Raw genomic sequence first — 16,966 nt, forward strand, 5'->3', positions numbered from 1 at the left:
CAAGGACTGAGCCTCTTGAATGTGGGGAAGAGAGTTATAAACACAGGGAACAGAGGCCCAAAGTGGCCCTAGTCAAGGAGCTTGTGGAAGGCATCCTAGACCTCTCTCCCAAAATCATTCTTCCCTCCTACAGCTCTGGGTCTATGATAAGAGGGACAGCCTCAAAGATCACAGAAATGCCTTCAGAATCATTTTCCATTATCTTGATGAATAACACCTGTCTTTCTTCTGGCCATCCTGATCTCCTTATCAAATGTATACTTGGCCATACCCTTGGATTTCTTTCCTAAAAAAGATCTTTTATTCTGTACCAGATGGTCAAGGCTGAAAATCCTTTAAATCCCTAAGTGTGTTTCCCTTTAAGTCATTTTATTTAAATCTAGTTTTGTCTTTAAATAATTTATTTCTTCTTGGATTTTACTGTATGAAGTTAAAAGAAGCCACACAACTCCTGTAATATTTTGCTTAGAAATTTCTTCTGCCAGATAACCCTGGTTCATCACTCTTAAATTCTGTCTTCCGTAAAGCCCTGGGGCATGGATACAATTCAGCAAAGTTCTCTGCCACTTTATAACAAGGATGGCCTTTACTCCAATTTCCAATAAGATGTTTCCCATCTCCATCTCAGACCTCATCAGAATGGCCTGTACTGCCCATATTTCTACCAGCATTCCTGTCATAACCACTTAAGTAATCTATATGAAGTTTCAGACTTTCCCTGTAGCTCTCCTTCTTCTGAGTTGTCACCGGAATCATCCGTAATCCTCCATTTATAGCAATGCAAGCTTTTTCTAGCGTTCATTTCAAAACTGTTTCAGCCTCTACTCATTACCTAGTTTCAATCGTTTCCACATTTTCAGGTATTCGTTATAGTACCATTCAACTCCTCTGGTACCAGTTTTCTATCTTAGTTTGTTTTGGGCTCCTATGACAAAATACCCCAGACTGGGTAATTTACAATAAACAAAAATTTATTTTCTCACAATTCTGGAGGCTGGGCAGTCTAAAATCAAGGGGCCGGCATCCACCAAAGTCCTTCTTGTTGTGTTATAATATGGCAGAAGGCATCACCAGGTAGAAGGGCACAGAGAGTGCAAGAGAGGAAATGAAAAAAAGGGCCAGGTTCACCCTTTTATAACAAACCCACTTGCATGATAATGAAGCCCCACTCACCACAGTCATAGCAGCATTAGTCCATTGGTGAGCCATGGAGTCCTCATGACCTAATCATGTCTCGTTAGGCTTCACTTCCCAACACTATTGCTTTGGGGGATGTTTCCTTCACACAATTTTGGGGGATACATTCAAACTACAGCAAAATCTAGCAAAATATGTACAAGATCTATATGAGGAAAATTGCAAAATTCTTTTAAAAGGAATCAAATAATTAAATAATCATGAGAAATTCAATGTTTATGGATAGAACGACTCAAGATTTTCAAAATTTCAGTTAATCCCAGCCTGATCGATAGATTCATCACAATCCCAAAGTTCCAGCAAGTAATTTTATGGATGTTGGCAAACCGATTCTAAAGTATATATAGAGAGGTGAAAGACCCAGAATAGACAAAACTATATTGAAGGAAAAGGATAAAATTTGAGGACCAATAACACCAAACCTCAAGAGTTAATATAAAGTTACAGTAATCAGAACAGTATGGTATTGGCAAAAGAAGGAGACAAATAGATCAATGGAACAGAATAGAGAACCTAGAAGTCCACCCACACAAATATAGTCAACTGTTTTTTGCAAAAGAGGAAAGGCAATACAAAGGGGAAGACAGATAGTCCTTTCAATAAATCGTGCTGGAATAATTGCACATCCACATGCAAAAAAAAAATTCTAGACACAAGCCTTGTGTCCTTGACAAAAATTAACTCAAAATGGATCAAAGACCTAAATGTAAAATGCAAAACTATAAAACTCCTAGAAAATGACACAGGAGAAAATCTAGATGAACTTGGATTTGGCAATGACTTTTAAAATACGACACCAAAGGCATGATCCATGAAAAAAAGCATTAACAAGCTGTTCTTAGTTAAAATTTAAAAACTTCTCTCTGAAAGGTATTATCAAAAGAATGAAAAGACAAGCCATAGACTGGTAGAAAATATTGCAAAAGACATATATGATAAAAGACTACCATATATGGTATTTTAATCTATATTTTAATAATATAATTTTTTTCTTTTTAAATCTAAAATAGGCAAAGAACTCTTAAAACTCAATGATAAAAAGCAAACAACCCAATTTAAAAATGGGCCAAAGATCTTAGCAGACTTCTCACTGTAGAAGATAAACAGATGGCAAATAAGTATATGAAAATAGTCTCAACATCATATGTCATCAGGGAAATGCAAATTTTGTAATATTCACACAACCAAATTTTAGAGAAAATTATACAGAATGGTGGGGAATAGAAAGGGAATATTTCTAAAAATGTTACTTCATATGTTTCATACTATAAATAGGAGATAATACTTAGATGACAAATGAATAATGTCAACATGAGCATGATATTTACAAAACAAAAGTAAATAAAGAAACAGTTATAAAAAATGAAAGTGGTTGCCTTTCAGTAGGGTACTATGAAATGGAAAGAACTGTGGACAAGAAATGCTATTTTTGGCTATAGCTTTATGGTAAATGTAATTATTAAAAATATATGTAGTTAATTGATTTTCTAAGTAATAAATAATATAGAAAGCATATAAATAAATGTATGAAGTAATAAAATATTTTACTTGTCATCCAGACAATAGGTTCAAATGATCTTTAGAAATCTCAAACATAAGTTAAAAGAGAAAATACCAAAAAAGTAAATAAATTTAAAAAAAGAGAAAAATTAGAACTGACCCTCTGGAGAAACAAAAAATAAAATAAAAAAGAGAGAGAGAAATTAGAGTTCGGTGTTACCGTTTGGATTGTGCCCGCTCCCCTAAACTCATGTTTATGGCCTAACACCCGGTACCTCAGAATGTGACTTCATGTGGAAATAGGATCATTTCAGATGTAACTACTTAATGAGGTCATTAGAGTGGGCTCTGGGCCAATACAACTGGAGTCCTCATATTTTTAAAAAGGAAATTTGGATACAGCTTGGCAGCCGGGGAAGTTGCCATGTGAAATGAAGGCAGAGATTAGGGTGATGCTTCTACAAGCCACAGAATGCCAGATATTACCAGCACACCATCAGAGGCATGCAATGGATTCTTCTTCACAGAAAGCCCCTTGAAAGAACCTTACTTACACCAGGATCTTAGAATTTTGGCCTCTAGAACTGTGAGAAAATAAGTTTCTTCTTAAGCCACCCTATTTGTGGTACTTTGTTCTGGCAGCCCTAGCAAACTAATATAGTTACTGTATTAGAAAGAGGAGCTAAAGATGGCTCAGATGTCTGTTAAATCCAGCATAATTCTCTGCCAGTATTCTTGAAATTATGGAAGAAAAGTCAATTAAAGATACCATCCAATATATTATAAATATTTTATATGAAAATTTATATAATTGTTAATTCCTCTTAAGAAATTAGTATTAGGAAAGAAAAGATTGTCTTTCTTGGGGCCATGGTATTCTTCATTCTTTTAGATAATGATAGCTGTGTTCCCATTGTGTCTCCATTATTACCAACAAGTCAGTTCTGAATTGAGTATCCAAGTGAGGCACATACTCATGTCTTGGTTTCCTGGCTCAAAACAAACCCACATTTCCAAATGGGAAAGTCAAAGCAAGTTAGTCCCAAGTAAGCTGACTAACATTTATAAAGTAATTCTCATCCTTATAAATTGCCTTCTTGCAGGAAACAGACCTTATCCTGACTTTTAATATATCAATGCACCGATCTTGGTGGATGGAGAATGGACCAGGATGTACGGTGACGTCAGTGACACCCGCCCCAGACTGGGCCCCAGAAGACCATCGCTACATCACGGTCTCAGGGTGTTTGCTGGAGTACCAGTACATAGAAGTGGCTCATAGTTCCCTCCAGATTGTCCTCGCAGTAAGTGTTGACAGCCAACCGCTCCTTCTAGTGCCTCTGGGGTTGTTTTATTTCTGTGCAAACTCAGTGCACACAAATGGAATCTGTGGGTAAAGTGTGGCCTTTTTTGCTTTTTCCTCATTAATGCGACTTTTAACAGGAAATTGTCAGGTTAAACCAAACCATCCTCTGGACTTAGTGTGCTGATTTTCTTCAGCAATTAGTAAATACCCTTTGTTATTATCAGCATTTTTCATAGGAAATCCAATCAGTCAAGATGTGATTATTTGACTTTTGGTAGACTTTTCCAAGGATTCTGAAGGGATGATCAGAGATTTTTTTCATGACGTTCTACAATACTCAAAATTATAAGATTTCAATAATTGTTTTCTCTTTTAGTGCTTCTTTTGGCTGTGCTGCTACCCCTGGGATTTCTCTTTTTCATTTGCCCTATCTCCTTCTTCCTTCCTAGATTTCTCCCAGGCACCATCCATCACCTTTAATCTCCCACTTTTTTTCCAGAAAAAAATCACATTTTCTATAGATTCTAAGACATTCATGCCCCCATTTTTCATAGTACTGTGACAATAAGAAAACCCTCCTTCTACCAGGAGGCAGTAGGACTTACAAATAACATATGTGTACAACATATGCCTATTTTATATAAAATACACTATTTAACATTGTATTACTATGACAAAGAGATAAATCAAAACACCTCTTTCTCAATAAGGCCAACTGCATAATATCATGAGATTTATAAAATTAAGGCACCTTTATGACACATGAATCCACTTATTCATTACAGATCTTAAATGCAGAACTGCATATATTTTTCTTAGATTCTACGCGGATGTGCAATTGATGTGCATAGTATTAAAATTGTTAGCAACAAATGATGCAAGTAGAATCTGCTTTTTACCTCTTTAGTTAATTATTTTGGAAATGATATTGACTCACAGTTCTTGGATAACAATAAATAATAGTTTCTGGGTAGAGTGGCATACAAGTCAGAGAAACATAAAATTCTTCTGGAATTAAAAAAAAAACTATGAGTGTGTGGGTGTTAGATGATACAACTAATATATCCTTGTTATATTTTTAATGGAATGTGTGTGTTTGTGTGTGTGTGTGTCTGTGTGTGTTGTGATAGACTAAGGAAGCTAAGTATGCTATGTTAGTAAACACTTCCAAATTCTCTGTAAATAAAAGCCATAAAGGTTTCTTCTTGTGTGTCAGCAGGAGGCTCCACTGATCACTGTCAGTAAGGAAACAAGGCTAGTTGAGTAGCCAGTATCTCCATCATCATGGGTTGCTGTGCCAGAGAGCAATAATAGCTGTGGAGGGTCTACATAGGCACACACATGCTTCTGCTTGGGAGGAAGGCCCATTGTTCACAGTTTATTGTGCAGAATTGGTCACACAGTCCCACCCAATCACAGAATGGACAGGAAAGAGGAAGGGCTGTTTATCTGGAAATCAGCATAAATGGTGTCCAGAACATTTGAATTATGTTCTTTGCTAAAACACTAAGTAATATCCCTTGAATATGTTCAACCATAGACACTCCTTCCAATTAACAAGCTCTTCTGTAATAGTTTTAAATCTAAAAGTGCTTATTTTGCTTATCCTGAAGTAAAAATAAATTAGATTTGATAGGATGGAAGTAGCCATTTCATTCTTTAAAATCCATTTAAATCAAGTAATCATTATCACATGAGAAAAGTGAAATATTTCTGTGATTTGAGGTCAGATAAAATGTCTTTATATATGTATTAAAAGGAGGTTTTAAACAAAATATTCCTTCTGTAGAACTGTCTATCTTTACTGTACCCACAAAATTTTGGAAAATTTCCACCTATGTTTTAAGGATGAAGTGAAGATACAGTTTGTGTGCATGGATATTCGTATATGACTATTTATAGAGTTATTTGAATTAGTTTATGTGTGTATGTGTGTGTAAACTAGATTCACAGATTTATTAAATGCTACATAAAATGCTGACACATAGGGAATGTGCTAAAAAAATACATTTGGACATGGCGGCATATGTTGAAGTTGACATACATACCCAAAGAAAAAATAATTTTCCTTAAGTAAAAACCATTTGTAACAGCAAGGTGGCTAGAGTGCAAAGAAGATGGATGGGTTATCCCTAAGAACAGATGTGACCAATATTTCATTCTACTGGCTCTTGTTTCTCCTGTCTGCATTCCCCTCAGTGGAGTGAAGGAATAGTTTGAGTAAACCATCCTAGGATGTGACATCTTCACCTCTACCTTTTCCACCTGTTCTTTCCAGGGGTGCACTACTTTTGCAATGTTGACTGTGGAACACCGGAGTTAGCAACTGCACAGCCAAGGCATTACTTGGAGAAGTTTCAACACATTTTCTACTTTTGAGCTTGCTATTATCTAGCCAGGCTTGGGTTAAATGCGTCTGCTATACAGAAAACTTAGCAAATTTGAACTCGAGTTTTATAATGCAAACCAAAAAGGCTTATCTTTAACAACTTGCTCTGCAAACAAAATTTCCTATCTTCATTCTGATCACTGATGTAATGATTAATTGATGAAATAGTGTCTTAAATCTCTGACTCTCCCCTTTTGTGTTACCCAGATCATCTCCTTGACAATCAAATGTTCCATTAAATCAGTCTAGTGGAAACTTCCTGAGTGCTTGTCTCCTTCTGGCATCTAGAGAAGCAAAGGTGTCAGGACCTCTGACCTTGAGGATGTCACAGTCAAATATACAGCAAGGTTCCCCAGAGCACAAACCAGGTGCAAACAGGCACATTTGGGGGATGTGGTAGACAAAGAATACGGCTTATGCAGTTTAAGGCATAATCTTGGCTTCTTAGCTCCATGTAGTTTTGTAAAGTCAGCTGAACTCTCACTCTTCTCACTGTTTTCATCCAAGTCTTTGAAACTGCCCTCCCTGCCAGGATATCTGGCTTAGATCTGCTTTCATAAACTGCTGCTTTCTCAGCCACTGCTCTTGAGTAACTCCAAATCTCTCCAGCTCTTTTTCTCCACCCTCATTCAGCCTTTCTTTCACGGATTCCTGAACCCTGGCAAGCCGGTCACCCTGTTGTTCGGTTTTCTGCCAATCAACTCCTGGCTGATTTTGAAATTAGCATTCACAAAACCCACATTTGCATCACACATACATAAGATATCTCCAATCTACAGCCAAAGGAAGACAAGTATAATATCCGTATAATTGGGACGAGGGGCTATTAATCACACAGCTTCCAGCAGTGCAGAAAAAACTGCCAGAACACCATAATGATGAGCCAGGTGTGATATTTTGAGCTTTCTCCTTCTCCAGCCATCTTTTCTTCTAGTTAGCATCAGATAGCACATTCAAAAGGAATACAGGTGTGCACAGTTTTAATAAAACCAAAAACTAAAAAAATCCACATTTTCAAAATAGATAAAATAAATGTATGTGGGGAGAGCCAAGGAGGAGATCAACTGGGGAGATATTATTGTTCACATTACAAAACAATTGATCGGATCCCTTCAAACAATGTGTGATTGGAACAGCATGGATTATAAAATACGTTCACATGAATTAAATCTTTTGATTGTGTAACAGTCCTCTGAGGGCAGCAGAATAGGTTAAAAGCTCTTCCTAAGATATTTTAGCTAATAAATAGGGACAATGAACATGCTCTTATACCAAGGTTGGGAAATAGTCTTCAACCTGAATGCCAGCAGCAGCTGGTGGATAATGGATTCCCGGAGTCTAAAAATTCAGGGTTCTTGAGCAGCAAAGGATGCCATGATTGATTAGCTATGTCTGCCACAGGTGAGGGGAATGAAGAGGGATGTGCCTCACATTTATTATGCACATATCCCACTTTACTTCCTGTGATAAAAACAATGAAAAGGGAGTGTGTTTTACAGACAAATGTGCAGAAAGAATAATTTTTTAAAACAATTTAAGAGGAAACATATATATATATATATATGTAAGCTTCCTGTTTTCCCACAGCCATTAGTGTTGGCTTAGAAACAGTGTACAAATGAGCAGGGAAGCCACGGATGATGTTAGAAAAGTTTCTAATACCTGGTACCTGGTTCATAGCTAAAAATAGTTTAATGTCAGTTTCTCCTTGAGTTATATCTATTCCCTATTCAGAAAACTCTCTACTTTGTAGCGTGCATGAAATGGTAAAAATTATTTTTCAACAGATTGAGGAAAAAAATGTAGATAAAATACATACATTGGGGTCAATAAAGTCACAGATGTGTTTAGTTATGTTGTTAATAATTTATGTTTGCCATTTGTCTGGCTAAGACTTACTGAGGATACCGTTAGTGAAGAAATTTTCCAAACTTTGAAACTCTTTATCCAAGTGGACTTGAGGTTGCGTTGGGAATGGCACATGGGTGTTTCTTTGGATGTAGCTGATGTGTATGTTGTATGCATGAGACTGGCCTTATTGTGCATGTTGCTGTTCGATGCCTCTTTTAATCTGGAAACATTCACAAAGATTTTATTATTAAGATTTGAATTCTGACTTCCATGTCAGAATACCTAGGATATTACCATTCATGTTTACATGTTAAATCTAAGTTGTGAACTTGTGTAGTTTAGAAGGGATGAGTGGGCAATGGTATGAGCTGAAACCTAGCTACTCTGCAGTCAGAAGTGCTGTGGTTGCCATGGCCATGGGAATATCCTTTGTTACATTTATTTGAATTAAAAAATTAAAACAGACTTTTAAAGGAAAAAATAGTTTGATTTGAACTGATTCACAGTAGAAAATGATTTCATCATTTAAAAGTTATAGATTTTGGCCAGGCGTGGTGGCTCACACCTATAATCCCAGCACTTTGGGAGGCCGAGGCCAATGGATCACGAGGTCAGGAGTTTGAGACCAGCCTGATCAACATGGTGAAACCAATCTCTACTAAAAATACAAAAAAAAAAAAAAAAAATAGCCAGGCGTGGTGGTGCACACCTGTAATCCCAGCTACTCAGGAGGCTAAGGCAGGAGAATCACTTGAAACTGGGAGGTGGAGGTTGCATTGAGCCGAGATCATACCACTGCACTCCAACCTGGGCTACAGAGCAAGACTCCGTCTCAAAAAAAAAAGTTACATATTTTGCCATTTTTCAAAAACTAAATTAGCCAGATCTGCAACTTGACAATTTGACAAAAAATATACCCAAAACACATGACTTCTTAAACGGATAGAAAATATTATGTCAAAAAACATATATTGAAATTAAATAACATTTCAGTATTTCCCAAACTGTTATGGTATACACCAGTTTGAACTAGGTGACTATAGGAGAAAGAAGTAGGAATATAATTAATAATTGTTTGTTATGTCTTGGTAGTATTTTTGGTATACTTCCCAGAAACTACTGTTGCAAATTGGGCAATTTTCAATTCTTTGCTTTCATTAAAATTGAAGGAAGACCTAACAGATTTGTCAGTTGGTAGACTATTTGAAATAAATTTTGTTATAGATAATTATATAAATTGTGGCATGCAAAAAGTTGCTGGAGTTGAGTGGCATCATTATAATGAAAAGCCTTCAATGATTCTCTATTTAGAGAACAATATTTTTCAACCCTTAAACCTTAAGGAGAAAAAAACATAGAAATTGAATCGTCCTTAATTCCGTCTCATTCTAGTGCTAATGCTTGGTGGCTCACGCCTGCCTATAATCCCAGCACTTTGGGAGGCCGAGGAGGGTGGATCACTTGAGGTCAGGAGTTTGAAAGCAGCCTGGCCAACATGCTGAAACTCCATCTCTACTAAAAGTACAAAAATTAGCTGGACGTGGTGGCAGATGCATGTAATCCCAGCTACTCGGGAGGCTGAGGCAGGAGAATTGCTTGAACCTGGGAGGCGGAGGTTGCAGTGATCTGAGATTGTACCATTTCACTCCAGCCTGGGCGAGAGAGCAAGACTCTGTCTCAAAAAAAAAAAAAAAAAAAAGAAAGAAAAAGAAAAAAAAGAAATTCATATCAAATAAAATTTTATTTTACACCTAGTAGTTTTAATCAATATTTATAATAAACAATGTTGTTTTGATCAATTTTATAAAACAATTAATTGTGTTGATAAATAAGAATACATTTTCAACACAATGCCTTATGGACATGGGAAAAATCAAATTTAAGTTTATACATATTTAATTTGACATATATACAAATTTATATATATATACATACATATTTTCTGCAGAGAAGTGTGATAGAATGATCAATATAAAAATTTCAAGTTAAAAAACATTAGCACAATATTCTATGGAAGCAGTGGAGTTCAAAAAGAGAAGAAATTACATAAAATGTATGATCTTTAAACAAGAATGTGTACATGTATCTTTAAATAAAAGAAGGTGAATTTCAAATCACAGTGGTATTCAAATTTCATTGGATTTATTTAAAAGAATAATGTAGTAGGTCCCTTTAACATCTATTAGTATTGATAATGTGCCAGAATAAACAGACCTTTTGCAGCCAATTATTCTAGTCCATACTACCCAAAGAAATCTACAGATTCAATACAATGTCTATTAAAAATCTGAATATCATTTCTATAGAAATAGAAAAATATCCTATAATTCATATGGAACCACAAAACCCCAGAATAATCAAAACAGTCTTGTGAAAGAACAAAGCTAGAAGTATCACACTTCCTGATTTCAAAATATTAAAAAAGCTGCAGTAATTGAAACAGTATGGTATTGGCATAAAGACAAACATACATACCAAAGGAACAGAATAGAGTCCAGAAATAAATCCACATATAATGGTCAGCTGATCTTCAACAAGGTAGGCATTTAAATAATGTTTAAAAATATCAAGCATCAATTCCAAATGTACAATTCCAAATGTAAAACACTTGTTTTCAAGTGTTTAATTCTTTCCAAATATATGGGAGCAGAAGGGGGCAGTACCGTAAGTCAGTAGTTCTCTATACTGGCTAAGAATAGGAATTTCCTATTCAGTTGTTTAAAGGATTACCATGATATGACCTACTCATGGAAGGTTGCTTTCCTTAGGCTTGATGTAGGGACTACATAATACACTTTTCAAATTTTTCATCAGAAATATTAGTGCCTTCCCTTTCTCTTCACTACTGATTCTTCTACATCCTAAATTGCTCAGAAACACCTGGTGTCTAGTGAGGAAAGATGATTCTCTAATACCAGAAAGGCATCACCGCTCTGATTGCTCCATCGACTCCTTTTTGGGCACTGAGAGTCATCTCCCTTCCGAGACTGCAGAGTCAAGCCTTTCACATAACTAGCCTTTTATCAAATAATGAATCTGTGTATCTATACTGTGTGTACTATACTTCTCAGTAAATTGTGAGTTGGTGTAGGTCTGGAATTGAAAACTAAGTCTTCAGATTCTTCCTAGTCCAGTATAAAAGACTCTACAACAGTTTTCTTCTTAGGACAAAACTGTCTTGTGCCTGCAATAGAAAATAGACAGAATGACTAGCCCTGGGCTTCTTTCCCAGTTCCCATGGTGGTTCAACAGCTTTGTTACATGGCTTCAGTTATTATGCCTACTACTCCAACTCTAGTTCTCCTGTGTACTCAGAAACACAAACCTGGTTGTCAAAAGACAGTAATCCAGTAAACAAAATAAATGTGGTTTTTTTTCTGTAACCTCAGAATAGTTTATACAAATAGTCACAAAAATATGGGAAGAAGAACCAAATACCAATGTAAATAGAGAGTTTTCCCTATGGCAATGTTACTGAAATAGGAGAATGAAGGTGGTAAGTAGAATAGGGAAAGGACATTTCTTGGCACAGTTCGGAGTTGCAAAGCATGTATAAATAAGCAAAGTCCTACAAACTAATTTCAGAGGCTTGACTGGATCTATCCCTGAATAGTAAGAAATATTATTATTACTGAATAGTAAGAAGTAAGTTGTTGTTACTTCTGAAGTGGGCACAAGTTTAACTTTCCATTCTATTCTCTATTCCTCTAAATAATAATAAATTCATTTGAATATTATCCTCTTCAGAGTGTAACACCTTGATTGTAATGTCAATCAAGTTTTGGTTAAAATCAACACTAAACAACTATCATGTTCTAAATTTTATTTCATTTTATTACTGAAAAGTGCACCTGTAAATTGGTGAGTGGTTCTGTGAGCAAAGTGCAAGAACTTAAACAGCCTCTAAAGTCAGATTACGTTTAAGATTTTTTTTTGCTTTTAATATTCTCAGGTATTCCCTATATGCAAATTTAGAAATATAAGGTAAAATATTCACAGTCTGGGAGTAACAATCCTTAAATCTTATACCCAGTTGTATAATAAGCTGTTTTGTAATTATGAACTAAATGAGATAATGTTTAAGAAATTGCCTTGAAAACAATAAAGGTAATGTTGTTTATTTTCTCTTTAGCTCAGTTTCTCCCACTGCTCATTGAGAATACTATTACCTTTTCAAGCCAACTCACAGTGACATACAAAAATAAACTAAATCCTACTAAATTTACTTACTCCCCAGATAGAACTGTGATTCTTAAAGCTAGTGTAATAATATTTAGTGTAGTTCACCACTACCCTACACAGGAGCAAATTTTATACCATATCAACCATTATTATCAGGATGCAATGTATTTTTCTCTGTGTACTGTTTGAAGCACTTGCTTAACTTCTAAGCATATCACATTCTAAGGAAATGTTTGGAAACATCAGGGAATAAAAATGCCAACACATTTAAGATAGTAGTAAGGATTATATGTTGCAAAAGAATCACCAATAATTGTGTTTTCTTAGTAATGTGAGATTTGAAAGTTGAAATTGTTTGCACACAGTGTTGTGCAATAAACAATGTATGATCCCATTTTTATATTTGATTTTATAATCACAAAATTCTTTCGGGAAGAAGTAAGTGAAGTAAATTATAAGTTATTTCAGAAATAAGTAAAGTATATGAAGATATATTAAAATACAGCATTTTTTGAAAAACATTACAAGTTTTTGGCCTTGAATAAAGGTCAGCATCCTTCTTCACAATATTGTATATAATATTGTTGTCTTTTAGGATGTTTTTCCAGTCGTGATCAATTATTATGATAGAAATTTCTTAAAAATGTATCTTGGATGGCAATTTCCTCTTCATGAGAACTTCTAAACATGGTGATAGGACAATAATAGTAGGATATGTTAGTGTTTTCAAATAAGAGCAAGGAATTCTCAAAGGAAGGATGTAAAGATGACAGCTATAAGATGAGGGATAATTTATTGTTCAGTATGTCATACTTGAGGGAAAAAGAATTTAAAATATGGGCAAACACATTTAAGCTAAATAATTTTTACACAGTAAAAAAAGGAGCCATTGGTGACATTCCTTCTCTACCTTTTGCTTTTACCAATCTTATAAATAGGATCGAAAACTCTACTGTTCCCAAACCACACATTTTTCTATATAACAAGATATCTGATTCCTAGTTCTTATTATTCTCTTGCCTTTTCCTCTCCTCATGGCATCGTGGCTGCTTCTGTCCTGACTGCCATTTGTTTCTCTCTGACACTTGTCCCGACTGCCGTTCATTTTGTTAAACTCCTATCAAGCAGTGGCCCTGAGAGTCAAGGCCATAACTTTTTATATACATATGTTTACTACGTGTAATCTTCTAACTTAATTCATAATATTACACTTTATTATACTCAAGGAGGCAGTTATTTGTCACGTGATTATTTTGGTTAGTGCTAATTGCAAATATGGCTCTAGAATCATGGACTGAAGTAGAGTGTCCTGTCTTCAAGGATATTTTGAGTTTCTTTATCTCCTCTTATATCCTGAAATTTATGAGTTATTCTATTCTCCTTTATTGATTTCCAATAGCTCTACCTCCTAAGTTTGATTAGCTTATCATCAACAGCGTTATAAATAGAGACTATTCCTTTTTCCTCTCATGAACTAGTGTCTTCTAGCAATTCATCTTTACTTTCCCTACCCCCTGTTCCATAACTTAATTGATTTCTTCATTGGAGAATAATAGTAGGTTCTATTTTATTTTTTAATGTCTTAGTTTTTCAACTCATACACATTCTAATTTCATGCCATCTTCTTAGTTTAATGCCATGTTTAGGTTGATTTAGTGCTACCATACCATATGTTAGCATAAAAACAATTTTTCCTGCAATTATACTGTGAGGTACAGAAAACTTCCATGTCAGTGATTCAATAATTGTTCACGTATTTCTTTCAGCAATGTCTTTTTTCGCAAACAGAAACATCTGTGTTGCTTACAATTTAAAAATTAGAGGCAGGTTGTCAAAGGAAGCTTGATAATAAAAATATAGTAAAGAAGTCACCAAAATAGATGACAAAATGTGTTTGGCCACATCTTTATTGTCCTTTAATTGTGACTGGGATCTGAATTGATATGACATAGCCATGTTGTACTCACATTTTCTTTGGTTCAAACTTGTGGCCTTAAAAGCTTAAAAGTTGCTCTGATCATTTATCTGGGCAGATTTAGAAGCCCCACATCCCAGCAGTAGTATGGATTTTTCTTCTGGGCAATATATTGTGGCAATATAATAGGGTGCACATGACAACTTATCACCAGGATAGTATATGGAGTAATGGATCATAGTTGCTGTCTTGGAATACAGGCAGAAACTTCATTAGAGTCTGGATTTGGCATAACCAATGGCATTGTATTCTTCCATACTGTTCAACTGCTTGGAGTTAGAAACAGGTTTTCATTCATTCAGTCACTCAACAGATATTCACTGAGTGCCTCTGCCCTGCATTGGTATGAAGCACTGTACATACAGGGGTGAGTCAAAGTCTTTGCTGTCAGGCAACTTAAATTCTTGTGAGGAGAGGCAAATGAATATCTATAGTATGTTCAGTAGGGTAGCTGCTCTGCTGATGAATAAAATAGGATAAGGTAAAAAAGAGCCATCAGAGAATGGCCAGGGAAGGCCATTCTGGATAGGTGACTTTAGAGCTAAAATCTGACTGCAGTGAGGACTGGACCATGTGGATATTTGGGGAAGGAGTATTATAGGTAGGAGAACATTCAGGGTAGGGACCTCTACTAAGGCTGGCATATCTGGAGCTCTGACCAGGTATAGCCTAGTCTGCAGTCAGTAAATACATATTACTATTCTTAAAAGGAAGCTAGCTTACATATGTTTTTCTTCTTCCCTCTTTCTGACTTCTTAAATTCTCCTCTTTCATTAAAAGATTCCCTACATTCTTTCAGAATCTAATCATTCTCTCCACCTCCATTTCTCACATTTAAACTGGCATTACATTTATTTTTCAACTTTTTCTATCCACCTCACCACCTTCCATTTATCTGTTTCCCTCTGCCTGACAAGCCTGACATTGAGCGTACTGCTCCCCGTCTCAAGTCTTCCCCTTTCTGTCCTCCTCTCCATCACTGTCAGGATAAATATCATCATCCCCATTTCTGAAGACTGAAATCATGATGTCATCTTCACTCTGTTTTCTATCTCCTCCCATATAGGTTGGTGCAAAAGTAATCGCAGTTTTGCCATTTGAAAGTAATGGCAAAAACCAAGATTATTTTTGCACAAACCCCAAAATAATCCAAATGCATTACTATGTAACTAAATTTTAGAGAAATGTTAGTTACTTGATTGCTAGAAGCCAATATTTTTCCAAATGTTTCTAGAAAATCACTGTTGTTACTCATCCATTCGATTATAAAACCTATTCTCCAGAATCTTGTTGATTTTAGGTAACATTTTTATGGTAAACAATGCCTTGCCAAAGGTTGATTGGCATGACTCATTATCATCACTCTTCCCTCTGTACAGATCAGTTCATATAAACATTGGAATTTTGAAGAGTGTTTTTAAAAGATTCATTCAATGAGAAAAGTATAGAATAATATTAATAAAATATGATTTTGTATAGCATTATTTTAAACATAGTTTATAGAAATCTTCACATACAAATTATTGTGATGTGTTCAACAACCATAAGTGAGATTAAATCTGAGTGCCATGAGCGTGGGTCTGGAAAAATTATTTGATCCTTTAAGTTATAAATTAAGAATCGCTGAAAGCACTATTAAATATATCTGCAAGAATGTTTACCTGAGATTAATCTTTGCTGTGTGTGTGTGTGTGTGTGTGTGTTGCATAATAGATTTTTTCTTTTATATCCCATATGCTTACAGATGTTAATCTCCAGAGAAGAACAATAATTCTCTCAAGAAAGGCGGTTTGTTGCCTGGCTTTGCTTCACTGACACCCAGTTGGAAGCTCTGATGACAAATAGTCTGCCCATCAGCTTTGCTTCATGAATCCAAAGAGAATGGAACTTATCAGAAGCTGAGCCTCAAGCACTACCTGTGCCTGTTATTTGGGCCTTTTCACGCTAGGTTTGGTAGGGGTCTTAGTCTTTCATCATTTGGTTCATCAATAGAAAGAGAAGGGAGCAGTTGCACTTTTAGGTACCACTCTGCAGACTGCTATATTGCAAAATAAACAAACAATATATTTTTAGGGCACCACCTGCAGCAAGCAGCTGTACCAAACAGAGCAGAACCACGAAGGATGTGATTTGTTCCATTTAACATGAAGCCTAAAGGTTTGAGAAGAGAGGGAGGAGAAGGTTCTATGTATACAACCCACACATCACAATTTAAACTGAAGCTGATTTTCTCTCTTTTTTAGATTGGAATTGAGGTATCATTATATCTCTCCTCCTTTCCCACCCCACAACCTCTGGTTGAAAACAATTCTATTATTGAGGTTATAACGTTAACTGAGAAAATTATTTTTCTCTGCCAGTAAACTTCCTTTTCCATTCAAGGACAATTTTCTCTCATAGCAAACTATACTTAAATGCCAACATCTGCTACATCTAAGCTGTATATAAAATGATGTCTGGCATTTACATGATGCCAATGACATGGTTAGAGAAACTCATACACTTGGCTTACACAGGATTTTCTTCTCATCTATAGCTTTCCTCTATTTCTGTCCTTCCTTAGGAT

General features: G+C 35.5%; 1 protein-coding gene across 3 annotated transcripts in view; it reads left to right on the top strand.

Moving 5' to 3' along the window:
* Positions 1-16,966, top strand: part of NKAIN2 (sodium/potassium transporting ATPase interacting 2) — a 1,036,186-nt gene that overhangs the window by 864,728 nt on the left and 154,492 nt on the right. For 2 of the 3 annotated variants that reach the window (XR_004029344.1, XM_003255653.4), the window contains exon 4: positions 3,801-4,001. The exons of the other annotated variant lie outside the window; for it this stretch is intronic. Coding sequence is in view for 1 of the 2 variants with exons in the window: in XM_003255653.4 (XP_003255701.1) it covers positions 3,801-4,001 (201 nt within the window). In the remaining variant the exon portion in view is untranslated. The remainder of the gene's footprint in view (positions 1-3,800; positions 4,002-16,966) is intronic. 3 annotated transcript variants of the gene reach the window in all.

The sequence above is a fragment of the Nomascus leucogenys genome, chromosome 3 (genome assembly GCF_006542625.1).
Source record: "Nomascus leucogenys isolate Asia chromosome 3, Asia_NLE_v1, whole genome shotgun sequence".
Taxonomy (NCBI): Eukaryota; Metazoa; Chordata; class Mammalia; order Primates; family Hylobatidae; genus Nomascus; species Nomascus leucogenys.